At 44.1% G+C, this 26,583-nt stretch overlaps 4 protein-coding genes across 4 annotated transcripts; 2 read left to right on the top strand and 2 right to left on the bottom strand.

Moving 5' to 3' along the window:
* Positions 1-21: 21 nt before the first annotated feature.
* CCR75_000742 (uncharacterized protein) lies at positions 22-3,048 on the top strand (the record flags this gene model as incomplete). Its single annotated transcript, XM_067958848.1, has 9 exons — positions 22-1,031; positions 1,092-1,245; positions 1,303-1,365; positions 1,435-1,737; positions 1,810-2,250; positions 2,319-2,403; positions 2,463-2,795; positions 2,866-2,940; positions 2,996-3,048. The coding sequence occupies exons 1-9, from the start codon at positions 154-156 to the stop codon at positions 3,046-3,048; spliced, it is 2,385 nt and encodes a 794-aa protein (XP_067822259.1). The 5' UTR covers positions 22-153.
* A 743-nt stretch (positions 3,049-3,791) lies between these two features.
* CCR75_000743 (uncharacterized protein) lies at positions 3,792-4,970 on the bottom strand (the record flags this gene model as incomplete). The annotated part of the gene is made up of 1 exon (XM_067958849.1): positions 3,792-4,970. One exon carries the CDS (start codon positions 4,968-4,970, stop codon positions 3,792-3,794), a length of 1,179 nt encoding a protein of 392 aa, XP_067822260.1.
* A 16,631-nt stretch (positions 4,971-21,601) lies between these two features.
* On the top strand, positions 21,602-26,583 carry CCR75_000744 (uncharacterized protein). The gene is made up of 7 exons (XM_067958850.1): positions 21,602-22,050; positions 22,118-22,350; positions 22,413-24,062; positions 24,121-24,192; positions 24,259-24,490; positions 24,560-25,668; positions 25,728-26,583. The coding sequence occupies exons 1-6, from the start codon at positions 21,700-21,702 to the stop codon at positions 24,674-24,676; spliced, it is 2,655 nt and encodes an 884-aa protein (XP_067822253.1). The 5' UTR covers positions 21,602-21,699; the 3' UTR covers positions 24,677-25,668; positions 25,728-26,583.
* CCR75_000745 (uncharacterized protein) lies at positions 24,786-26,465 on the bottom strand (the record flags this gene model as incomplete). Its single annotated transcript, XM_067958851.1, has 3 exons — positions 24,786-24,944; positions 25,007-25,848; positions 25,928-26,465. 3 exons carry the CDS (start codon positions 26,463-26,465, stop codon positions 24,786-24,788), a joined length of 1,539 nt encoding a protein of 512 aa, XP_067822254.1.

Genomic DNA, 26,583 nt, shown 5'->3' with positions numbered 1-26,583 from the left:
GGATTTTGACAAATCGATCTCCCGGAATCGGTTTTAATTTTCTGAAAAGCTACTTTCACAATTTCAAGACCACGTTGTGTTCGAAAAAATTTGTGTTTTTTTTATAATATTGTTGCGAATGAGGATGTAAGAAACTGAAAAAAAAAACGAATCATGAGCGGTGTCTTGCGCGTGGACCGCGAGCTACTGTGGCGGAAACTTTTCGCATTCGACCACGAACCTGAAGACGATCCTTCCACGGAATTTTTATGTAACAGTGATCGTCTATGCAACATCATCCAGACCGCAGTTGCCCGTGGACGTCACGAGCCTCTGCGTCAAATGTTGTTGCAGCGACTCGGCTATTGGTTGCGTTCGGACGTCGTCCCACCATTCTGGAGTTTTTTCGATCAATTACTCGCTGAATATGCGCATAACAGCAACAGTAGACGTGGACACCGACAATTTGCCTTGCTGTGTGCGCAGCAGTTAATGCTTGCGTTGCAATTTGCCGAGGACGCTTTTTCACACTGTGTCCAAATCGCAAGTCTTTTTGACGATCACGTGCAACTTAAGAATACGCAACAGCGCATGTTGCAAGAATTGCAACTGCACTTTCGCCTTCGGGTCTTCGACGACTTGCGATTGGTTGAAAAGTTTGAAGAGCTATTGCTTATTTTCTTTACTATGAGTTTTCACAGGTTTCGAGGCAAAGAAAAAGCTCAAGTTTTTGACGCGAGACCCATTCGACAGTCATTGATGCAATTGCAATGGTTTCATTTGGCTGAACCGGTGCTGCTGCAAGTGCTGCATTCACAGATCAAGAAGGAAGTCTTGTCAATTTGTGGTGAAGTGTACGATGAGCTGTTGTTAGCAGAAGTTGAGCGGTGGGCTCATTCGGATTTGGTGCCATGGCTCGAGAATGTCTTGGAGACAAATGATACAACTATTCTGAAAAAGTGGCGTGAAGAATTATCGCGACAAGTTGTACAGGAATTTGCCAGTCTACGTATCACGCAATTATTTGAAATGATCAAAGAATTTCCCGACAGGTAGAATTCGTATTAACTATGTGTTTGTAAAGGCCATGACGGGAATTGTATATTGTGCAGTGTACCCGCTCTAGAAGATTTACGGCAATGTATTGATCAGACACAGCAGCATCGGGAACTTGTATACAAGTTTCGGCAAGCATTGCAGTCACGATTACTGCAGCCAGGAGCCAATACATCAGCGATTCTTGATATCTATGTATCAACTATCAAGGTAGTAACTTTGTCAACTCGATGAATCGTAAAATTACTTGATGCTGTTTGTTGGTAGGCATTCCGACTTCTCGATCCCAAAGGAGTGATGTTGGAAGCCTTGAGCGGCCCCATTAAAGAGGTAATGAAAGTAGTAGCGACGACAGACGGATTGCGATGCTTGGAAGTACTGATACTTTTTGGGTTCTAGTACTTGAGAAAACGAAAAGACACCGTGCGCTGCATCGTCCAGAGTCTTACGGATGACCAAAGTGGTGATCTGTTTGAAGAATTGCGCCGGGATAATATGCGGTTGATTCCTTACGACGATGATAGTGACGATGACGAGGTAAAATCTGGTGACGTCACGTGGATATCAGTAGCCTTATTGAATAATAACTTGACTAACTCCATGCAGGATGTTTCGCCGGATTCGTGGGAACCAGATCCGATTGAAGCAGATCCAACGAAAACATCTCTTAGTCGAAGCAGTGAGGATATTTTAAAAATCTTGGTACGTTGATAGGCATCAAACCTTTCATTCCAGCAAACATTTGATCCAAGCGTTTGCTTTTTTTGTTTAAAGGTTAATATATACGGAAGTCGTGAGCTCTTTGTGAATGAATATCGAATGATGCTCGCCGATAAGCTACTGCAGAATCGCGACTTTAATACCGATCGCGATGTGCAAACACTCGAGTTATTAAAGCTGCGATTTGGTGAAGATAGCTTGCAACAGTGCGAGATCATGGTGCGTGATATAGACGACTCCAAGCGTCTCAATCCGAATGTCCAGTCGATAATACAGAACTCTGCGGCCACTGCGGGAAGCAAGACAGGGAGTCAAGTGGCATGTACTCGTGTTGATGCGACAATTGTATCGCAGCAATTTTGGCCGCCCTTGCAAGGCGAAGTCTTTACACTGCATCCAAAAATCATGCACGATCTCAATGCATTCAAAGATGCGTACCACGTGCTACGAAATCCACGTGCTTTAGTGTGGAGTCCGTCGCTTGGATCTATTCAGGTGCGTGTGGGAGTAGCTTTGTCGTGCCGCCCACTGGATACTGATCATCGACGTGGTATCATACAAAGCTGTCAATTGAACTCGAGAATGAAGAGCGCGAGTTCACCGTATCACCACTCCAAGCTACCATTATTTTATACTTTGAAGCACAGCGTACGATTTTGTAATGATTTCAAAAAAGCGTTATCTGCTTCTTAGCGTTGCTTGTGTAGGCCGATGGAGCGTCGAGACGCTTGCTGCGAAACTCGACGTATCAAATGATGCATTGTTAAAGCACGTGTCGGTGTGGCTTAACCACGGACTTGTAGCTTTCGCAACGGAGCGCACAGAGCTCATTGCGAGTACTTCTTTTCAAGGCACAGGACGTGACGATAACACGATTGTGGAAGAGCTAGAAACTGCAGTATCCTCCGATGCACAGGCACAAGAGGATCTCCAGCTTCTTGAATCTTACCTCGTTGGTATGCTCTCGAACTTTGGGTCGCTCACGATTCAACAGATTCACAATATGCTGGCTACGTTCGCACGAAGTGGAGCGCAACCCTGTGCGTATATTACGAATACGGGATCAGAGCTCTCCCTGTATCTAAGAAATTGTATTGATTTTATATTCAGACACGAAAACAATTTCGGGGCTCTCGGTCGTTCTTGAAAAACTGGTCAATCGTGGCAAGCTGGAAATCGTGGGCGGTCAGTATCAATTGATACAATAGTCGACCAATTTTTTCAAAAGCCATTTGGGCAGGTTTTGCGCGTGTGGCCCACGGTGGCACAAGTCAAGCAGATGGGGTTTCTTAAATTTGGACCCTTATTGAATTGTTTGAGCGAGAGGTGACCCATTTCGTACGCTCTTGCTAATCGTGTTTCGTACGTTAATCCACTGTGACAGCCAAACTAAATAACAGACGATTGTTCCATGAATTCTGGTATGAACTCAAGCAGTAGCGACCGTACCTTTTTGTTAATTTCAAAATCTTTTGGCACGATGTAATATTTCTGCGAAATCATGTGGCATCAGGTCAATAAAATTAGTAAAGTCACATATTGGTCGACATGCTATTGTTTACTTTGATATACGCAACAATTGTTTGCATTTCTTTCGGTACATTGTGCGTTTCATGCTCCCGCTTGTACTTGACCGTCTAAAAAAAATATATTCCATATGTAACCAATTAATATTTCACCTTCCGACTCGACGTCGCGAGTTTTTGTACCTCGTAAATGAATGTCGGGATGTAAACGTCCGATTTTTCGTCGCTCCTTGCCACTTCAATTGGTGACGAGATCACCTCGTGCTTGCTCAGACGCTGCTTCTTCACTACAGGTGATCGAGTACCCTTTTTATCGTGCGCCTTCAATGGTTTGGTCATGCGCATAAAGTTGGTAATCTTAGTCATCGTTGTGGCTATTCTGAGTCACAAGTTGAAGTGCGCAACGGACGACTTCAATCCCACTTTTTACTACCAAATTGGTACTAATTTCCATTTATTTCTACTTTTTTAAAAAAGTCGTCCTAAAATAAAAAAAAAAGATCAACGGACCTAAATCGATTTTACCGAGGTTCTTTCTTTTCCTCGGATGACTACTTTTGTATACGACAACGCACTTCGAAAGGAAGTTTGTTCCAAATCATCCAGCAATGATCGAGCAATGGCGCCGGAATTCCGACTTCGTACGAATGCCGCACAGCGTAAACAAACGACTAATGTCTGCTCGAGGAATCCCGTGTCACTACTAAGCACCATGGTCAAGTGGCACGTCACGCGGCATTTGGAACCGTGACACAATCGTGTGTCACAAAATTCGCATTGCCGTCGAGCTACCGCTTTTTTAGAAGGCAATGTCTTTGGTCGTAATTTACAAATCATGGACTCGTCATTGTCGTATGATACACTAAACGTCCGAAGCGTGTGAATCAACGCTTTTTTATTCTTGACACACCACCACAATTTCTTGGTTTCGAGGCTACGGGGTACATATTTCCAGAATCCGAGAAGTTCGCGGCCCATTAACAGTTGCGTCACCGAGTCGGCAATTCGATGTTTTGCGTCGACAATGAGTTTTGTATAAATTGCAATCGAGCCATCGGATTGTTCCCAGAACACTCGAGTTTGTACGACACGAGCTCGTGGCATTGACGATGCGTGGTTTAAAGAAATCGATTGCACTAATTCGTAGCCACAGCGTTTTCCATGCATGGCATTGATTTTACCCGTTGCAATGACCACCACCATTTCTTTCATTGTTTGAAAGATAAGAGGCCATTCGGAATACTGGGCATTCACAAACCGAGAGATGGCTAGAAATTCAAACGGACGCTCTGGGGTCGGTGTTACAAGAGGCACTAATTGACAATTCCGCTCGGGTCGTCGATCCATGAGAAAACTTCGAAGTCGCTGGGATGCCGAATTCGGAACCATTAACGAAAAGAGCACGTCGTCGAGCGAGCATTCCATTCGTCCTACTGCCGTGACGGCCACCGGGCACTTCCACTCCTCACGACGCATGATGGGCAACCACGCGGAAGTAGCACTTCGATCCGCGTAGATCGTGACGTCCTTTTGCGACTGTAGTTTTTTCCAGCGCTTTTTATCCAAGTGCGCGTGGGCTCCGTGACATGTTGTTTCAAGCCCGAGCTTTTCACAGTCGTTTAACGTTCGAGTTAAGAGTTGAGTCGTGACCTCCTGGCATCGATTCGACTCGTCTAGAGACAGCTCCATGTTCTTGTGTCTACCGTTGCAAATGCGAAAGTACCTCTTAGATACCCGTAGAAAGAGGAGCTACTACGCGATTTGGTCGCTTGGTCGTAAGAAGTCCTTGACCATCCTTTTTCAAGTGCGTATGTTAGCTGCATCTTCTGCGGAATGTAGAAGTCAGTATAACGAAAAGAGAGGCGGATCAACGCTTGGGGCTTCCCGGCTGGAGGAGTGCGCCCATTTGCTTATTACACTTGCAGTGCAAATCGCGGGGATGCAAATTCGAGTGAGATTATTTGAAAGGGTAAATTAAAAGTTCTTTTTCTTTCTTACGAGCGAAGACTAGTAATGTTTATTGATATTGGAGTGTTTATGAGTTTCTTTATCGACTCGCTGTAAGCAAAAGTGTTACGACACAACACCACGTAAGTAGCGGTCATGCTGCTCGCAAAGATGCCGTCGTGCTGTCTTTTTATATTTTTTCGTTGGAATGCTTCGGTACCGCGTCAGGCAGTCCTTTCGATACCACAGTAGTTTTTTTTTATTTTGCACTAGTACGACAAAACTTGATAGAACGCACGTTTAAGCTTGTGACACCTTGCCAAAGACGTACATTGCCATATTTGTATAGCACGGTATACCGCGTGGCGCCTCATTAAAGTAACTTTCAACTACGTTTTCACAAACGCTTTAGAACAAACGAGGACGGCAAGGATTCTGCTGAGATGCTCCCGAAGTACTCACGGTGTATGCACAATCTAATGAAGAATGAATTTATTGAGAAGGTATACCTGATTACCCTTGCCCTTGCTCATTTGAGGCTTGTTTCTAAAGGTTAACCTGCATGCTTCTTAAATTGTAAAGTGCGACAGTAAAAGCCAGAACGCGGACAAATTTTCACCGATTTGGATTTTGGACGAACGACTGAAAACGACACGTTGCCTTTTTACCATCACTCAAAGTCGTGATTTTCTTGCCGCCAAATGTAACAGATTGCTTGAGCCTCGTCTGTTATATCGGCTAGGATGGGTAGATATGATTAAAGAACTTGGGACTTAAAAGCTTTGCTATTTCGTCGAGGTCTACGCCTGATAATATCCTTAGAGTATAAGGAACGGAAAGATGGTTTGGAGAGTATGCAAAGTAAAGGTTAGATACTTTGATTTCGCACGGAACAATAAATACTGCGATAATATTTTTGTCCTCGAAAACACTAGTGGTCAAATTAAATCCACTTGTGCAGTATAATATCATTTTAACGACAAAAAAAACGCATTCCCGCACACAGCTTTTAATTATTTCTTAAGCTTGCCTACCTCGTAATAAACTTGCATATCTAGGTGCGCATTAGGCAACAAAGATACATTACGCTTTATGCACAAATTGACCTTTTTAATTAAAAAAAAGAATTCTTTTGTACTTTTGAAGTGAAAACAAGAATAAGACGTTTTTGCATGCGTCATAAAACTTTCCTCACCAAAATTAAAACGCAATTGCAGGATCATCCGCCTATCGAACGAATCCGTTTTGTACTGTAAGATGCCAATATCAATAGATAACTATTTTTTGGCATAGTGTCTCCTTGCAAAGGATAGTGCTTTGTGACATCTAAGTAAAAAGCTGCAAGTTTAAAAGCAAAAATTCGTTATCCAAAAAATTTTGAGCATATGATGCCACAACTCCTTATTTATTTGTTTAATTGTTTATCGACAAGTTCGGCGTAATGGGCGCCAATATTTTGATGGCAATTTGCGGTCAAACGTGTGCCCTAAAATCAAAGAAGACTAGTTCGGCGGGTCATCTGCGCGTGAAGTAAGTACAGTTATAACAACGCGCAGCAAGAAGAAGTCACGCGACAAAACGGCAGTACGTCTTTTAGACGTGACATTTGAATAGTCGATTGGAAGCAAATGGTGCTGCAGAATTTTAAAGAATTTTAATCAGTGATTAAGTATCGAGGCAGAGCTTGAGTGGCACATTTTGCCGGGTGCGTGATTTTTTTGTAGTAGGCCACTATCTGAATACTAATGAGACTTTCAGATATACGTGTCGTTTCAGAATAGTAGGAAATTTAAGTATCGGACTTTCTATAGGCGTAATTGTCACTTTTTACTTCAATTTGGTTTAGACGTCCTTTCACCGATACCTTAGGTAGCGCATCCAAAATTGCTCCTATTTTGTGACAGTCTATCCAAAAATCTTCAATATTTATTTATGATAATTCCTGCGACGACTTGATTTGCGGGTAGCAATGCTTTTATGCTTGCTGTAATGGGGCACCTTCCACTAGAACTGCCTCAGTATTAGTTGACCTACACTGAGAACAGTGAAGGTAAAGTAGCCTCCGAATACACCACGTACACGACGTACAGAGGAAGGGTTTTAACTTGGTAACAGTATGCAGCACTAAAGGCGAAACGAGGTGTATCGTTACATGAAATTAACACTTAAAGGTTATTAAGTAATATATTATCTAAAAGGTAGATAATATTTGGAGAATAATACTTTACATGATAACATTCTAAAAGCTTATTCATTGGTAGATATAGGCCATTATATCCACATTCTCCGCGGTCCAGTCAGCGCTGGACGCGCGCAAAGAGAGAGACAGATCAGACTTTATTACATGTTTTGTATTAGCTTATAATTAATTTAGTATGAAATAGATAGAAACAGAAGAAGTTAACTATAATATATACAATTTTTATTAATCCCTCTTTGAAGCAAGCGTTTTAAAGAGAGTCTTCCTCTGCACGTACTAGTGTACGTGAAGTGACGTGAGGCACCACTCGCACTGAGCCAGTGCGAAGTGCAAAGTGGACTTGCGCTGAAAAAGTTCAAGTCGGCAGTGCCTCGTTACACCTATTAGCACTTTGTAGTCCAAGGACCACAGTTCCATTTAAAAACATGGACATTTAGATGATTATTATAATACGCATCACGTTTCGCGTGATAACTTTCTACGTGACATAGAAAGGAGTGCGGTCGAACAAATGATTCAACCGTAGAGAGCGATGCCATCTTTGTAACGGGGCACTACTGACTTGTACTGCGTACAAGTCCACTGCACTGCCAACGTGCGAGTGTTGCCTCACACTTCACGTACATTAGTACGTGCAGAAGAAGACTCTCTTTAAAACACTTGCTTTAAAGAGGGTTAAAGGAGAACTGCATTTAATATAATTAAGTTCTTCTTGTCTATCTATTAAATGCCAACTTAATTATAAACTAATACAAAACATGTACTAAAAGTATTATCTGTCTTTCTCTTTGCGCGCGTCCAGCGCTGACTGGACCGCGGAGAATGTGGATATAATTATCTATATCTACCAATGAATAAGCCTATAGAATATTACAATGTAAAGTAACATTCTCCAAATATTATTTACCTTTTAGATAATATATTAATTAACAACCTTTAAGTGTTTATTCATGTAACGATACACCCCGTTACGAAAAGTCCTATCTGTCTTCCTCTTTGCGCGCGTCCGGCGCTGACTGGACCGCGGAGAAAGTAGATATAATGGTATATATCTACAAATGGAAAAGGTTTACAATATTACCATGTAAAGTAATATGCTTCAGATATCATCCACCTTTCAGATAACATATTAATTAACAACCTTAGTGTTAATATCATGTAACGATACACCCCGTTACAAATCTTGGCCATGCTGTCCGGTTTGGACAGAGATGCCATCCATTCAGCCATCACCAAGTTCATACAACATGAACTTGACGAGGTGAAGGTAGCTTTGCTAAAACCTTAAAGGCTGGCAATACTAAGTATATGTGAGTCGAAGAAGGCTCCCTCTCACGATGGTTCGTCGAGTTGGACGATGCCATAAGGGCTCGTCACATCGTCGACGAGCAAATGCAAGTCGCATTCGCTCAATCAAATTTGGCAGGCGGAGCCAAAACTTGGGCACTAGGACTTAAGTTGCGCGACCCCATATGTCTTAAGTTCGCTAGAGGCTTTTAGAGCGCAGCTCAAACAGACGTCTGAACCGCCTAGGGCTGAGTTCAGAGCTCGATCAGAGGTTCCCAAACTCAAGCAAGGCAAGCGTGATGTTGACGCTTATACCCAGCACATTCGACTCTTAGCGAGTTGTATCTTAAACAACCCAATTCATGAGCACATGTTGATTCCGGTGTTCATGCAAGGTCTTACGGATGGTCCCTTAAAGACCCACTTTTATCGCTTCGAACTGGATATGCTTAAAGAAGCAGTATCCGTCGCGGAACAGGAGGACTTTAGCTTGAGACAGGCTCAAGCTAGTTCGTCATCATATCGTTCTCCAAGACGACACGAGCTTGAAGGTCCAGAATCTATGGACCTCTCTTATGTTGAAAGCGAGAAACCTCGCTTTTCGAACAACAAGCGTTTGCAGAAATGCAATCGCTGTAAGAAGTTAGGACACTACGCTCATGAGTGCGGTGCCTCACGCCCAGTATCGAGAGGTACTAAACGTAATTAATGGACCGAATGCCAAACAAGGTAACGGTCGCCGGTCCGACGTTGTTGCGAAATCACAACAGCGAGGCGGACCGCCAAAAAATGGTCGGGGTCAGTAGGGGTGCAACGCCCTACTGATCCGGCAGCCTATAAAAAATTCAAATCTTTTGACTAAAGTTGCTCGAGACACACAATCATTATGTGCCTCTGCTCCTGGTGATGAAGGATACCTCATCACCTTGAACTTAAAAGTGACAAATGATTTGTCACTTAAAGCCGTAGTGGACTGTGGAGCGTCGAATAACTTTATTCGTCGTCAGTCGCTACAGTGTCGTAGGCTCAAGTATGTTGAGCGCGACATCCCTCTAACGAGGATGACAGTTTGTCTGGCGACAGGCGCATCGATAGCAGCGATGAAACGCGTAGAGAGGTGTCAATACAGGTTAAAAGATTCACAGTATTATCATGATTTCAATCGTTCTGGATTTGGATGACAAATTTGATGTCATCCTAGCTTTACCTTGACTCAGAAAGTATGAGCCAAGAATCGGCTCGCAGCATCGATCCGTGAAGATGCCTGCCACTTGTTCATCGGATGGCCATCTGATGAACGTCTTGGAGCGTCCACAAGCGTATGGATGTACTACGAGTGAGTGCGATGGCCTCACGTGTGGTACGGTCGTTAGTATGACTGCACGATATCACAGTGTGATTACTAATTACCCTGTGGAGTCAGCTGCCGGCGGCTCTGCGAATGCACAGGCAGCGCCGAAGGTCCACCACTCGAAGAAGTTGTGGGTATTGATACATGAACGTACACCTAGCGGGCGACATTCAAGGAGTATACCGGTTGCCCCAAAGGGACAACACGATGATCCTAGGTCGAGTATGGTATGTCTAAGAGTACCATCTTTTCGTATATGTATCTGATGGATGGATTTTATCAAATCCTTATGAGTGAACGGGACATCCCGTTCGCAGCAGTAAGCACTTCCAGTGGAACTCTCGGGGAATGGCTAGTAATGCCACAAGGTCTTAGTAACGCCCCTGCAACATTCAACATGCGTATCGAATCTGTTGAGAGCGGTGCGAGATTTCGCCCCGATTTATTTTGACGATGTATTCGTCCATAGCCGGTCCATCGACAGAAAGACGGACGTGGAAGTTCATAAACTCACGTTCGTCAGGTTTTTACACTTATCGCGAAAGCATAAGTTGTACGCAATCTCAAGAAGTGCATATTCGCTGCAAGCGAAATACCACTTCTTGGGTTCATCGTCGGTAAACACGGCGTGCGCACTTATTCCGAAAAGATCAAGGCAATTACCGACTGGCCAGTTCCAGTCGATGTCAAGGGACTTAGAAAGTTTCTTAGATAGACGGCGTACATGCACAAGTACTCCCGATATTATGCCGAGATAACAGTTCATCTCTCTCGTCTCTTGAAAAAAGACGAGAAATGGCTATGGAACGCTGATTGTAAGCGTTCCTTTAAAGGTATCAAGCAAAGCTTGATGCAATCGCTCATTCTGCGATTGCAGATCAAGACAGACCATTTCATGTGGTCTGTGACGCCAGCGATTTTGCAATCGGCTGCGCATTAATGCTATACGATACAGACGACGCGGAGCGTCGTCTGTTACCAATCGCGTCAGCGGCAACCAGCTGAACGCAATTACTCAGTGCATGACAAGGAACTCCTTGCCGTGAAATATGCCCTGGCTTACTTTAGGTTCTATCTCCTCAGAGATAGACCGTTCATCGTTTATACGGACCATGCGTCATTTTTACGGCCGTAAGTATCCCACACATCTCACAAAGAATGGCGAGGTGGCTATCCTTCTTCGCGGAGTATAATTTCTCCGTGGAAAATAAACCACGACGACTAAATTTCGTCGCTGATGCGTTATCATGCCGTGAAAATAATCTCACTGCTGCAACACTCATTCCAAGTGTTCCGTCATCAACGTTGTTTGTTGACATAAAGAAAGCCTACGCAGAAGATAAGGACCTTCTGCGTTAATTGGATCATCTGATGAATCCATCCAGTAAATCTTTTAAAGATTTACCGGATTATTGTCGATCGTCATCCGATCGATACACAACACGCAACGGCTTATTGTATTACACCGCAGTTGCCGGCGACTCTCCGCGTGTCGTGGTCCCAACTCACAATGATTTGCGCATCATGTATGAGTGTCACGATGTACCAACTAGTGGGCATCGTAGACGTGAGATAACTTATCCACACTAAGTCGCGACTTTTTCTGGCCCCGCCAGTATTAGTTCGTCCGCAAGTACGCTCGTGCTTGCGAGGTATGCCGACGGGTGAAGCCTAGCTTTTCATCCCGTGTACTTCTCCAACCTCTACCGCTTCCGGCAGAATGCTGGCAGTCCGAATCAATAGACTCGTCTTCAAATTTCCCGAAGCCGATCACGGAAACAATGGAATTCTTGTCTTTGTAGAAAGATTCAGCAAGTTGGTACATCTTCCTGCAGTACCAGAGTCGATTACGGCTCCGGGCTGTGCCCGTGTCTTTATCGACACGGTATTCAAACTCCACGGTGCACAGCGATCCATGTTCCGATCTCTCGGAACACGGCTGACTATGTCAGCTTCTGATCATCCAAAGACAGATGGTCAGACGGATCGCGCAAATCGAGTTCTCGAAGAGATGCTTCGAGGTTACGTTTAATCGTATCCAAACTGGAGCAATTTCTTACCGATGGTCGAATTCACCTTCAATAATTCGGTGCATGCGCTTACAACGCATACACCGTTCTTCGTGAATGGCTTACGTTATCCACGCATACCCACCCAATTAAATGGATCCTCTAGTCTAAGGAGGGAGGGATTCGCACAAGCAAAACCATTTCTGGCTCATGCTCATCTCGCGTCGAAGTTACCAACGACGCGAATGACGTAGATGTCGATTGCTTCGACATCAAAGATGAGAAGATCTTATGGCAGTGCGCACTGAAAAAGAAAAAAAATGAGTCAGCAGAGAAATTCCTGCTCGCTCGAGAATCAGTAACTCGTTTCGTACAGGATTCCATTGCTAACGCAGAGGACCGTCAGAAACAGAACGTAGACAAACATGGAAGAGCAAACGTTCTTTCATTTAAAATCGATGGTCTAGTACTACTCTCTACGGTAAACTTACCTAAGCGTGAAGTCACTAATATGGGTAGCAGTAAACTACTTCCCAAGTTCATTAGGCCTTTCCGTGCACTGCGTCGCAGAGGCAATGCGTACACAATAGAATTGCCACGTAGAATGCGAACGTATCCTACGTTTTACTTGGTTGGCTCCGCCCGTACCATCTGTACTCGGTTCCCAGCGAGAACGGATCTGACCACCCTTTTCAAGAATCCCTAAAACATTCTTGTGGTCACGAACCAGATTCTCATGTTGAACCTGAAGTTTCTCATTCGGGTCCGAAGATCCTCGAAACCGCGATGAGCTGATAACAGCTCATCACGAAGAGCGTGATAATTCCGTTCGTACTCCAACATGGAGTACGCACTCTTCCAACCGTTCGATATGATGATCCTGCACCGTCTGTTCTAACGAGCGACCCTTACCGCGCTCGTGATCAAGTCCCTCCTCCAAACCATGGAGAAAGCAATCGAGTTTGTCGATCTTCGACTCTAGATTCGACACATGGGTCGGATCTAGTTTCCCCTCCTCCACCACAACCATTGGTGGATTCTAACGGTGATCAACGTTGCCTTGTGGAACGTAATCAAAACCACCGTGGTGTGAAGGGGCAGCGAACGAGTTATCTTGTTCGCTGGCGATGTAATCCACCTTCACATGACAGCTGGGAGCCTCGTTCCCAGCTGATTGTTGACGTGAGGGCCTCGTCCGTCAGTATGACGAGACCCATCCGATGGTTCAGAAGGCCCATCGGAAAACACGCGCCCCTAGCGCCTGTGAATCGATTGCAAAACGTTAATCGCATCCCGCATCTCAAGAGCGATGTGAGCCCTTCCCCAGGGCGAAGAAAGGAATAAACATCCCCTTTTACCCTCTTCCAGTTGTCAACACAACACGGACAGGGATCACCCCACGTGAGGCATGGAAGTCCTGCCTCACGTGACAACCGATGCAATTTATACCTTACACCGGTTGGATTCGTTTCTCAAACTTAACGCGATTCGCGTTAAGTTTTTGAAGCCAGGCTTCACGTCCAATGTCTTTGACATTGCGAATGAACGCGCTCCAGGCTTGCATAAGCTAGACTTTATCTCGCTTATTGTTGCCACTAAACCATCGATGCTTAAGAAAAGCATCGAGATAGAAATCTTCCTCAGCGCGAAAGTTCTTCGCGCTGGGATCAAGGCCATGTAGCTTTGTCGCAATAAATAAGGGATATTTATTGTGAGGAGTAGTTTCTTCAGACAAGCTATTGATTAGCTGTTCTGGCAAAAGCCACGGCTTCTTCTCAGGGGCGAGATGAGGCATTTTATTGTCTTCACTCCCCTGAGTGGTACCCAATGAAGCAGGGGTACCACAAGAACTTTCATAAAGATGGTTTACGCCATCGTCATCACCACGCGCATAAATATGTGCGGGTGACGGCACGATAGACGGAACGGGCGAATAAGTAATAATCCTCATCGTCGGAGCCAAATAGACTATTAACTCGTCTATCAGAATGAGCCTTCTCATTTAAAGGCTCATAGTCAGCCGTCTGACTTTTATCAGGCGACTGTTCTATTCTCCTCGAGTCGGCCATTTCGTCCGACTCGCATTCGTAGTCGACCTCCAAAGAGGGGTCGTATTCACGTGGTGAATCACCACGTGCACCCGCAACATCTAGTGTTGCGCGAGAAGAAGATAATACGGCAGACGTGACGTCTGCACAAGAGGCAATAATGCGTCGCCCGCGGCTGCATGAACTGCAGCCAAAAAGGCGCCGCACTATTCGCATACCGCATGAATTTGTTAACCATGCGATAGAAATAAAAATGATTGTGCTGACCAATCAACATCGTTTTTAATTAATTGGTATAGTAGTGACCACTCTATCCAATGACAGTCAGAGTAATTGTCGTTTAAGGGAGGGGTGATGTAACGGGGTGTATACTTACATGAAATTAATGCTTAGAGGTTGTTAATTAAAATTTTATCTAAAAGATAGATATTATTTGGAGAATGTTACTTTACATGGCAATGTTCTAAAAGCTTATCCATTGGTAGACACAGACCCTTATATCTACTTTCTCCGCGGTCCAGTCAACGCTGGACGCGCGCAAAGAGATAGATATATAAGACTTTATCTCATGTTTTTTATTAGTTTATAATTAAGCTAATATTATAAAGATAGAAACAGAAGAACATAATTATATTAAATACAGTATTTTATAAACCCACTTTAAAGCATATTTTCTCAAGAGAGTCTTTCTCTGCACGAACTAGTTCACGTGAAGTGACGTGAGGCACTCGCACTGAGGCAGTGCGAAGTGGACTTGTAGTGAAGCAGTACAAGTCACTAGTGCCCCGTTACGAAGGTCAATACTAACGTTGAATTAATCTAAGGAAAAGTAAAGCTGTATTAATATTAATAAGCTCCTCCGTTTTGCTATCTTCTTACTGACTTGATATATTTATCTAAGTATGTATCACGACCTAGTTCTTACCGCCCATTGGCGCGTCTAGCATCGATTGGCGGAGTTGATTTGAAGACTTTTCACAACCAATGAACATAACTCTCTCATTTCCGCTACGATTGCTGTGTATGGTATAATATGAACTGTAAGAAATAATAATATTTTTCATGACGCCGCTATGGCCACAGAAATTACTACTGCGGCCACAGACAAAGCTACTTCGGTCACAGACATAATTACAACGGCCACACACAATTGATCCAACCAATCACAGCTCACAAAACCTTTTGATTATACAAAAGGACGCTAGAGCACTTGATGGTCGGGCGTCAAATGTGCGTTGAACTATACTTTCCTGCATCAATGTCACTTGGAGGGGCATTTGACGCGCGAAATCCAAACATTAAATGCCGTACACTAAAAAATGCCATGAAGCGTGTTGAAGGCTACACAGCGCGCGCACAACAGCTTCGAGGAATGCTGAAGAAGGAAAGCCGTGGTAGCAGCCGTAGATGTGGACAAGTAATATTTATCGGGAAGTGTTCACAAATGGAATCATTAAACCTAATTGAATTCTGCTTTGCACAGAGGAAGAGGTTAGGAATGGATGGCGAAACGACCGCGGAAATAGCCAAAGTGCGCGGTTTGCTGGCATGTAAATTCACCTAAGCTCCTGTATTAGTTATGCTGCTGCTCCATGCCCATGCCTGCTGAGAGTGCTGCGGATATCTAGCCGATTCGTATTGAAAAGTACAAATTGCGAAAAAAACGGATGGATCCGAATCTGCTGTCTACTTTTTTGGGTTTGTTTTAATACAGTTATCGTAAGATCAATGTATTCTAGATGGAATGTTCTGCTTGTCTTTGTAATTATTAGATGTGTAAAAAGCAGATGTAATTGTGTCGTTTATGATCCAGCTCATATGCTTTCTTTCGTATTATGTGAACCCAGTGAGTGTCTAAATATCGACATAAGAGAAGGTGAGCGTCACTCTTAGTAGTTAACACTAAAAGACCCCTTTATCAATCGATTCGGAACCCATGTCATATACCAGCATCATTAAGTTTTAAGAGGCAAGATCCGATACAACCATTGGTATTTATTGGCCAATTTACTTTTGTTATGACAGCTTCAACAGTGTTAACTAGTACAGCTGGCAAAATTGTGGTCATATCTATGGCCGCAGTAGTTTTGTCTGTGGCCGTAGTAGTTTCGTATGTTGCCATAGCGGCGGACTAATTTTAAAATTCTTCTTTATAATTCTTCTTATAGATATTTATCTTATATGTAGCGGTATACACGAATAAATTTGCTGCCACAGTTTAGCTCATCCTCATGTTTATATATTGCATTTTTTTGCTTGAGACTTCTAGCCGCCGCGATCAATAAGTAAAAAACCGACCGTCCTACCAATTCTAGTTAAGGTTTGCTCGATGTAGTCCACTAAATATAGTTACAGGCCTTGTCAACCGCAACGATGATACTGTCGTTGCGTAATATATAAAGAAAAGTGCTCGAGACGGCATTGTTGAACGTAACGCTTGATGTCGGTGCTTCGACCACCCGGTCACCGGGTAATCCTTTCTTTCACTTCAACTATCTAACAGCAGCGACATTCCCGCAAAGCGGCGTGTTTAGTATATAAGAAATTAGCAATTTTATGCTCCGCCCTTAAATATTTTATAGTAATTTGTAACTTGTTTTAGAGCCACTTTACCATGACGACTTGGAAAAGATAGAGGCGGTAGCAGAATCCAAACATTCTTTGAAGCCGTCTTTCACGAAGAGGTGAAACAATTGGTTACATTCCAAATTGAATAGGAGCTCTCAGCTTTTTACTTTAGAAGGATTAGTCGAAAATCTCCGGTAGAAAGGGGTCACTTAGGGCTTTTTTATTCATCGAGTCACTTGAAAATATTCTTGTTCAAGAGCAATGTCAAACCGATATTATCGCCTTATGTTACGCATCTAATTTCAGTAATCTTCATGGAGAGGACAATCAATGACCTGTCACTCCGTTGGGGGGAAAGAGGCTTGCCCTTGTAGACGTGATGCACACATGTGTATTTAGATTGAAAGGGATGACGTCTGGGACGGACGCCATCTGCGAGCCGACATATATAGAATAACTTCGCTCGCCATGTAGGGGAAGCTCCTGGTGCTAAGACGTTCGGGAAGAAAGCTTCCTGTTCGGAGGGCCATAACAAGAACCCGCATATTTGACGCACGAAATCTTCATCGATCACGGATGGTTCGATAACGCAGGTAGTAGAGGCGGTATGCCCTATTGACGCGGACAATGAAGCAACCGCTAAGGTAAGAGTTATCGAACAACTGAGTACCACAGTCCCTTAGATTCGAGAGGTCAGATATCAGCCCTGCTGCTCTATAGCGCTCGACGAGGCTACAACCATGGGTGACCCTTCTCGTGGATTGGGGTGAATCACAGAGTTTTGTGAGACTCGCGGCTTTAAATTAGGACCGGTGAGTTATGAGTCGCTTTGCCAGGATGACAATTGAGAAGAGACGACCGTTCATTTAGGGAACGGCGGGCGTGAACACTGAGGGAGTAAAGTTGACCTTGCCTTCAGCTTTAGTGACGTCTCTCCAGAGAAAAATTAATAGTGTAGGAATGGAGAGATATCGTGAGACGTCATCCTACGCATGCCGTGTTTGTCAAAACACCAACCATGGATAGACCGGCGCACACACAGTTGCCAACTCGATGCATGACACCAGAAAGGATGTGCTCTTGCAAGAGGTATATGCATTGATCGTTCATTACGGAAAGAAATATGCAAAACGGCACCAGGTCCTATCCAGAGCATAGATCCTGGTGTGGTTAGTGGTGTCCCGACAGGAAGCCAAGTGACGCAAGGTCCTGCCCACTGGAGTAGAAATACCACGATGACTTGTAGTCATGCGCCTGATGGTCTTACGCAGAGCCGAGAGCCTGTCATAGTTAGTTGCGAGCTGACAAGAGTCAAGCGTCGCAAGAACCGGCGCAGAGCCAAGAGCCTGGTGTGGTTGGAGTGGAGCATTAGGCGAGATAGTAATAGCTCCCACTTCCAGGTCAGAGATGATAGTGACGGACAACAAGCCTTCGGCAATTAAGAACGATCAAAGGCACCTCATTACGAGTGGTCTTTGGATCAGTTCTGGTCCAAGTGGATCGACCTTCAAACGCGATGTTTAAGCCGTCGAAGCCAAAATAGCGGAGGCATCCTCAGTTGAGGTGCTCTAGCACGTCTTGTTGTCTACCTTGAAGATAATAAATCTATTGGAGATGGCGTTGTCTAAACTAAAGGGAGGAAAGGTCTACGAGAAAGTCGCACCAGTCATAGCAGAGAATTTGGTGGACTGCTGCTTCGTGCACAATTGTTGAGAGTGGCTTGGAGATCGAAAAAAGAAAGCGTAGGCTGGAAATAATTGACCACAGAACTTCATCATACGGTCTGCTTTCGTCCATGCTGGGAATGCTTGACGGACAGCACTTTCTAGGAAAACATCGTGATATATTCCCAGTACATGTGCCGTGCCGCCTACCTGCCGACACAGAGGCATTATGCAGAAAATTGACCTGACACCCGGCACAAAGTATTGTGTGGCCAGGTAATAGCCGTTGCAGAAGGAACAAGTCGATTAAATAGATGAGTTATTTGACAAGCGAGCCAAGGCGGGACATGTACGTGAAAGCAAGTGGCCTCACTGTAGCCCGGCCTTATACGTGCGTAAGGCCACCAGTGGATCGCGCGTAGTGAACACTTACTTTAAGCTGAACACGGTCACCAATTCGGCGCAAAACGCTAATTCCGGTGAAAGATGTCTTGTTAAACATCATGAGAAATCAAAATCTTTCCGCGTTGGATTTGAAGAAGGCTATTAATCAGGTACTTAGAAGAGTGTATGATGTAATCAAAGCGGCAAAAAGATACCTACGTGTTTTGATGTGGAATTGGCTGGGGATGCCACAAGGTCTGAGAACGCACCGATCATTACAACCGAGTAATTGCTCACGGTATACGTAAGCACCGTGCTTTCACCCGATTACTTTGAGAATAAATTCATCTTTAGTAGGGCTTAGGATTGTCTGAGCAAAAAAAAAGTCGCACTCGTCATCTGAGCGCTGTGCTAAAGCTTTGAGTAACGCTCAATTGTACGTCAACTTGCAAAAGAGATTCATAGGGTAAGACGATGCCTTCGAAGAAAGCCGTATCAATGATGATGCGACAAAAGCGAATTTTGGCGTGTCCAACTTAGCCGGATGTGCCACACCTTGGGCCCTAGAGCTCAAGCTTAACGACCCATTTGATCTTAGGGTCATATGAGGTTTTTAGAACCCGGCTCACGGAAGCATTTGAGCCACCACGTGCCAAATTAAGGGCTCGAGCAGAGCGCTCGATTAGAAGCCGGGCAAGCGTGACGTTGATGAGCACCACAATAGACGAAAATCTATTTTTAGGCTGAATTGTACCTGTTCCGATACGGAGATCGCTTGATCTAGCCTCACTAGTTCGAGCCGGAACAAGTGAGTCTTGACAGAACCGTCTGCAAGACTTTTGATAAACACAGCTACCAGTGTTTGTTCTATTGCAAGGCACACAATATAACTTACAGATATCGTGTATGATGGGCATAAGCGTGAAGATAACGCTTGCCCAGCTTTAAATCCAGGGCTCTGCTCGAGCCCTTAATTTGGCATGTGGTGGCTCAAATGCTTCCCTGAGCCGGGTTCTAAAGACCTCATATGACCCTAAGACAAATGGGTCGTTAAGCTTGAGCTCTAGGGGCCAAGATGTGGCAAACCCGGCTAAATTGGACACGCCAAATTTCGCTTTCGTTGCATCATAATTGATACGACAAGCTTCTATGGCATCGTCTAATTCGATGAACTATCTAAAAATTGAGTCGCCTTCGACTGTCTAAAACTTTGAGATTTCCTATCTTTAAGCTTTCGGGTTGACGTGGAAGCGTTGGCCCATTAGCAGCCTTTACATGCTGCTGTCTCAACAGTTACAACTGTTGAGCACCCTGTTCTCTGAACACCTCTGTGTTAAGAGCCTTGCTGGTGAAGCAAGGATACTTTGGTTTGGGTTCCGTCGACTTCGTGTTGAATAAACTCGGCTGTGGCTGCACGCCGTTCATCTCTGTCCAGAGGGTACAGCATAGCGCCAACGGCTGGCCCGGCTACGATCGAACTCACTCGTTAGATCGCTCTCTATTAAGGTCAGCCAAACGAGTGAATCCTTCACGAGTGACGTGATACATTCTTGAGGGACTGGGAAGCTCCCTCCTTCTCCATCGAACATGTTTATCTTGGATGGAACGTGCTTAGGTCGCTGAACGGACTACGAAGTGCTACCAGGTAAAGCGGGGCACCCTTCACTAGTACTGATCAGTACTAGTTGATCTTACACTGATTACATTGTAGGTTAGATGCCTCGAAGCATTACGTATACAAGGTTACAGAGGAACGTTTCTAAGTAGCTTAGGGGCTTTAGCTACCAAAGGAAAGTAAAATTGTAATAATATATTTACATTCCTACGAAACAATCTTATTTCTACTACTCAATTTATTGTGTTAATATCTTAATTAGTATGGCGCCTCCTTGCGCACCGCACAATCGTGTCTTGTAACGATTGGTGGGGTTGATTTAGACTTAAATCAATCAATCAATAGAGATAATGTCTCATTGCATCAATAATACCAAATTTGGTATTATTGGAATATTTAAGTCATAATTAATTAAGATAATAATTTTGTACTTCTTTATTTTTTCCCCTTATAGGAAACAATAATTGTTATTTCTCGTAGAGAAAATAATACCTATGTAACGGGACACCCCGTTACTCAATTATCTAGTTTGGTAAACATTTGGCCCCTAATATTTGCCGAGGCAGTGGTGAATTTTCTGCTGAAACATAAAATTTCGTACCTCAATATTTAGTAAAGTGCGCCAGTCTTGTGAGCAACCTGGATTTTATTGATGACACAATCTTTGCAAGAAAGTGCTCCGTAGTTCATTGTTAACGGTCGTGCGGCCATAAACTTCGATTTGAAGCGTGTCAACATTGTTCCACGACAATGAATCATAAATGCTCAATTACAAGACACTAGAGTATAACTACCATAAACAACTAGGCGCAATATCGTCATACAAGAATGTGACTGACTCTTAAGCTTTCGCAGTTTTCGTGGATAAATTCTTATATTAAAATTTATATCTCGCTCGGCCTTCTGCTGTGATGGTTTGAGACTACCCAAGCATCACACCCGTACAATGTTATCGTAACAACAGCCGACCGAAATGAATCCGAGCTTACAGCGTAGGGTACTGGGTTCAAACTTCGCAGCTGGCCATCCCTGCAGATGTGTACAGTGTCACCTCACGCATGAAAAAAGACTTGTCACTTTAAAACCTAGTATTTATTCTCGAGCATTAAATCCGTTTATCAGTCAATTTAGAGATGGGTAGACTAGGCTGTCGTTTATCGAGGTTATCATGATATAGGATATCCAGACTTACTGGTATAATGAAGCTTGGTCAAAAATTGAACTGAACCATACGTCGGCGTGGAGGAAGCTCCCCAGCCCACCGGATGCCTCGCGCGTTACGTAGCTACATAGATTTCGATCTTCACTACGTCGCGTATCCCCAAGACCTTCCAAGGTTTAAAGTATGATAGACGATGTCGCAGTGTTCGAGAAAGTTGCGAAAAAGTCGTGGCAGTCGTTTAGTACAATGCGGCGCTTCGTAGATGAAGCCGTGCGCCTCGAGAACGCCAGTTGGCGCCTCTGGTTTATAAAAGGCACGCATGTGGCTAGTAGTACGGATTCAAGTGACGAATTCGTTTCCGAGGACGATGGCGCCTCCGCGAAGGAATTGCGCCCAGTCTGTGTCTACTGCGAGCTTCACCGCGCGAGCCTCCGATGTAATGGCTGTTGTCATGACGCATACTGTGTCAGTTGCTTTAAGTTTATTCACAAAAAGGGTAACTTGGCTACTCATACAGCCGAGAGAATTCAATTTGTGAGTATTTACAATGGTAGCCAAGCTTTGTCATACCTCTGACTATGTCTGTGTTGAAATGGATCAGAACGAACGCTTGGAGGTAATAAACAATTGCGTACCTTCGATAGTTGATGAAGGCGATTTGTCGACAAAGTCGCATCGCAAGAGCTCAGAAGGTGACACGGAGACGTCAAGTGGTGGCTCCAGCACTCCTCAGAATGCCAAAGAATCTTTACTGAACAAGCCATGGGAGCTGCAGATGGATATGTTGCTGCAGCGACTCATGTCGAATAGTCTCTACAGTAACAAGAACATTAGGTAAGCCATTTTCACGATTTTTTTTTTAATTCTGATTCTGATGAAAAGTTTTGTTTCAATAGTGTGCACAACATTGACAATCGAGTTTCGTTGCTTCATTTGGATACCTTGGATAGCAATGTGGCTACATTCGAGATTGAAAAACCGTATACAATGGATTCATCAAATATGAGCAACACCGTGAGCCATGATACGAATCAAGCAGCTGTAATGGCTGCAGTTGCTTCCGCTGGTCGACACCGAGCGCTGTCGATGCCATTGGACGTAATTGGAAAATACTCGCCACCTGTAAGGATTTGGTCAGTGCCACCTTTTAATTCCGATAAACCCATACACGAGCGTCAGCTTTCAGCAGCTCTGTCGTTAAACGAAGTTCCCCGTAAAAATAGTCGTCGGAAGGATATCCAGACGTGTGCAAATTGCCAAGGAAATCACATCACCGTTGCTTGTCCATTGTTGGAAAATGCGTTGCTTCCAGTCGCTAGTGGAATTGACACGGTCTTGCGAAAGTGTTATACGACGATTCATAATAATCACATGGCCAACAGTACGCATGCATTCTTAGGGGATGAAGGCAGTGTTCATGGAACTGGTAACGCTGTGGTAATGAAGTCATGGCCTTTAAATTGTCGAATGCACCAAGTGGATCGTCCTGCTCTATATGGAATGAATGTGATTGCTGAAGACAATTCAATGACTAGTGAAGACCTCGCACCAAGGTTAAAAGAGCTCACAGCGACCAATGCAGGAAACACGCGTCCGAATTGGCACGCAGATTCGTGGTTCTTGCCATGTCTGGCGACGGACTTACCATTTGATGTTTTCTTGCAGCTACGCGACGTCAAGAGCGCGACGTTTGCTTCGATTTTGTCAGGTCCACCTTCGTCTAGAATGGCTTTTTCGGGTTGGGTGTACATGAAAATACCCGGAAGTCACTGGGCCAAACGGTTTCTGTCGATTGAACGCAATAACTTGTGGGAATATCTCGACGCGAACGAAACCAGTCGACCCGTGGGTCATGCGAATGTATACGAAGGAACCGTGCATCAACAAAGCCTGACTGAACTTGTTCTCAAGTATGATTATGGCTCTTCTACTGCATCGGAACGTCGAGAATTGTGGCTACAATTCGAGTCGCACAAGGAGACAACTCAGTGGAAAGCTATTGTAACACACGCTGTTCATTTGCAGATTGAAGACTTGTTTGATCTGACTCCTGATTCACCGACTGGAATTCCTTTACCAAACCTTGAGCTTGGCAAAGGACGCTTTTCTATTGTTCGTCGTGCTCGTGAAAAAGAAAACGTGAACGATCCGATTCGATCTCGGGATTGTGCTTTAAAGATCATTGACAAGCACTTGTTTTGGGACTTGGTAGCACGGGAGACGGAACGACACGATACTGTGGTGCGCGAGATCTTGACGCAAACGTTGTTAACGATTCGCTCAGGCTCGTCGTATTGTCCAGTGATTCGACTCTTGTCGCTTTTTGAAACGCGCGATTATTTAGTCTTGGAATTGGAATTAATGAAGGATGGGGATTTGCACGAAGAGATTGCTACGAAATGTGCCGTAGACGAGTTGCAAGCGTCGTATTTAATTGCAAGCCTGGTTCGAGCGATTGATTTTTGTCAGCAAAACGGTATTGCGCATCGAGACGTAAAACTCTCGAATCTTGCGCTGGATTATGCGTATAACTCAAGTGGACGAGAGTAAGTAATGTACTCATTGGCGTGTCGAAAAACAGTTGGTCAATGTTTTGTTTTGTAGGTATGCTGTTATCAAAGTTGCTGATTTTGGTATGGCAGCCTTTATTCAAGCAAATGGCATGTTAAAGGGCAGGTATGATACACTTAATGTGTCGTTGTAAATTATTTGTATCGTTTCTAAAACTTATTTCAATTGTAGATGTGGCACTCCTGGCTTTGTTGCCCCCGAGATTCTATGTGCTGGCAAAGGTGAAGCGTATCCGAGTGGAGTCGACATGTTTTCTGCTGGGGTGGTGGCGTATACAATGCTTTGTGGCTACGAACCTTTCTTTGGTGTTAATGATAGTGACTTGATTCAAATGAATAAGTTAGTGGAGTATGAGTTTGAAGAACCCGAGTGGGCAAGTATCTCGGAAGAAGCAAAGGATATGGTGCGTCGTTTTTTTCTTTATTGTAAGGTCGATTAGGATCTCGTGTTGACCGTCGTAAATGATATGTAGATTACTCGGATGATGGAGAAAGACCCTTATAAACGAATCACGCCAAAAGAAGTGTTACAGCATCCCTTCTTGCGGGAGGCCACCGTGGCGTTGGAAGACCTTTTTATTCGATTGTGATATACGCAAACCTTCAGTCTAACACGAAATGGATTGTTTTATATAAAAAAACTGTTGCCATGCAATGATCGTGGTATGAAAGAATATGTTTGCACTATTTGCAAAAGCTTTAGGGGGCTCGATTGAGATAAGCATCCACAGGAAAAGACAGATACCGTGCCGTTTCTTGCACAAAACGCGCATCAGCAAGGCAACGAAATTTAATGTCGTCTAGCATTTGCGGTGGCGTCAAGCGTTGAAAAAGCTGCATTCGAACTAAAGTCGCAAGCTATTGAAACGATTAAATTCTATCAGCACAAAGTTTTTGTTTTAATTGATTCGTACACGTACATGAGTGAAAACTTCTTCGCGGGTTTCCAAAGACCGCAAATCGTCGTCAGCAGTAGTGTTTCCAGCCTCAGCTTCGACACGTAAATTTAAATAAATAGCGAGAAGTCGCTGCAATTTAAAGATTCGAGGACCAATAAGTAGTTGACTTATTTGTTGCTTCTTCTTGCGAGTCAAAGTTCCGACATTGGTTTCAGCTTCCGAATTTCTTTTCGCGCGCTTTTTTCGACGTGGTCCTCCAGAAGATGAGAGAAATCGCACGTCGGTTTCTTGAGGATTAAACGATGCCAGATACCCAGCAAGCACGAGGAGAAGACAATTACGACTCAAATTTGTGCAGGAAATTAGTTCCGATGGGTCGTCGATGCTATTTCCTAATTTATGGTACCCAAAAAGATGCCTTCGTCGTGTTTGCAAGAAATCGTGGACAATAGTTTTAGTCTTCCGCTCCAGTTTGCTCTTTTCTTTGCCCGCTTGTGCTTCTGAAAGCGGTACCACAAAGAAATGTTGAAATTGGGGCAGCAAGTGCACAACTGCAGCACGAAACTCAAGCCAATCTCCATCTGGAGCAGGCGGAATCAAGCCATGAAGATGGATAAGCCATGTCCGAAACAATTCATTCTTTTGATTCACTTCGAATTGCTGCATGAGAATATCAGCCAATTGTCCTGTCCTCATGGAAGCAATGTAAATGGATACAAACTCTTGCGGCTTTCTATTGAATGTACCTGGTTTGTAGGGCGGGAAGTGCACGTAGGCAGGAAAGAATGGCATCACGAGTCGATCAAACTCCAACGACATTCCTCGCGTTATCAGCAGTACACAAATTTCCCACGGTGGACATTCTTCAAAGATCTAGTTTTACAAGGCATTCATATAGCTATTTAGTATTTGCATTGTGTTTCTTTGCAATATTTGACACACGTCTTGAACGGACATTTAAGTACTGGATCTGGTCGTTTATCGTGCAGACGCACTTAATAAGAGCCTCCATTCCGCGATCAAATAGCTTGTCTACGTGGTCTAGAGCCAAGTAAAATACGCGCTGACGTGGCTGTGTATCTTTTTCGATAATGTGCGCCATAAATTTGTCAAGAGCTTTAAAAAAACTCAGAAAATTGAGCGAGCTAAATTTCGCCTTGTCTTGCTCTAAATACGTGCTCTCAACTACAGGTTCTTGAGCATCGAATAGTAGATTTTCGTTCTCTGCAATAGTTGCCGTCGTGCCGTTGTACAACTGGGCCAGTGCTTCACGGTACAGTTGCTTGGCCGAGTACAGCGCTGTGCAGTCTACGTGCGCGTAAGGCGACTGATGTTTGCGAAGCGCTTGAGCCACAACCATGGTTTTGCCCGACGATGCACCTCCGTATACGATAACAAGCGGCATTGGAGACTCATGAACATCCGTGTAGAGCCCTGTCGCGCGCGTCAGCTCTGCTAATGGAGCTTCTCGACCGATCATGGCTACAAAGTTGCGTTTTGAAAAATTGACTATAAATCATTAAATTACAAATCTACCGCTCACAATACAAGATGTATCCATGCTCGACACTTTCTATACGTTAGAACTTCATCATGGC

This window comes from Bremia lactucae, linkage group LG2 (assembly GCF_004359215.1).
Source record: "Bremia lactucae strain SF5 linkage group LG2, whole genome shotgun sequence".
Taxonomy (NCBI): domain Eukaryota; phylum Oomycota; class Peronosporomycetes; order Peronosporales; family Peronosporaceae; genus Bremia; species Bremia lactucae.
The sequence above is the reverse complement of the archived record's forward strand: the minus strand, read 5'-3'. Positions and strand labels throughout refer to the sequence as shown.

What these genes read in the sequence shown, in the direction of transcription:
- CCR75_000744 (XM_067958850.1), top strand. Translation starts at nt 21,700, where the DNA reads ATGATAGACGATGTCGCAGTGTTCGAGAAAGTTGCGAAAAAGTCGTGG. An exon ending in CAGCCGAGAGAATTCAATTT is followed by an intron (nt 22,051 to 22,117) that starts GTGAGTATTTAC and finishes GAAATGGATCAG; the next exon opens with AACGAACGCTTGGAGGTAAT. An exon ending in CGGAAGAAGCAAAGGATATG is followed by an intron (nt 24,491 to 24,559) that starts GTGCGTCGTTTT and finishes AATGATATGTAG; the next exon opens with ATTACTCGGATGATGGAGAA.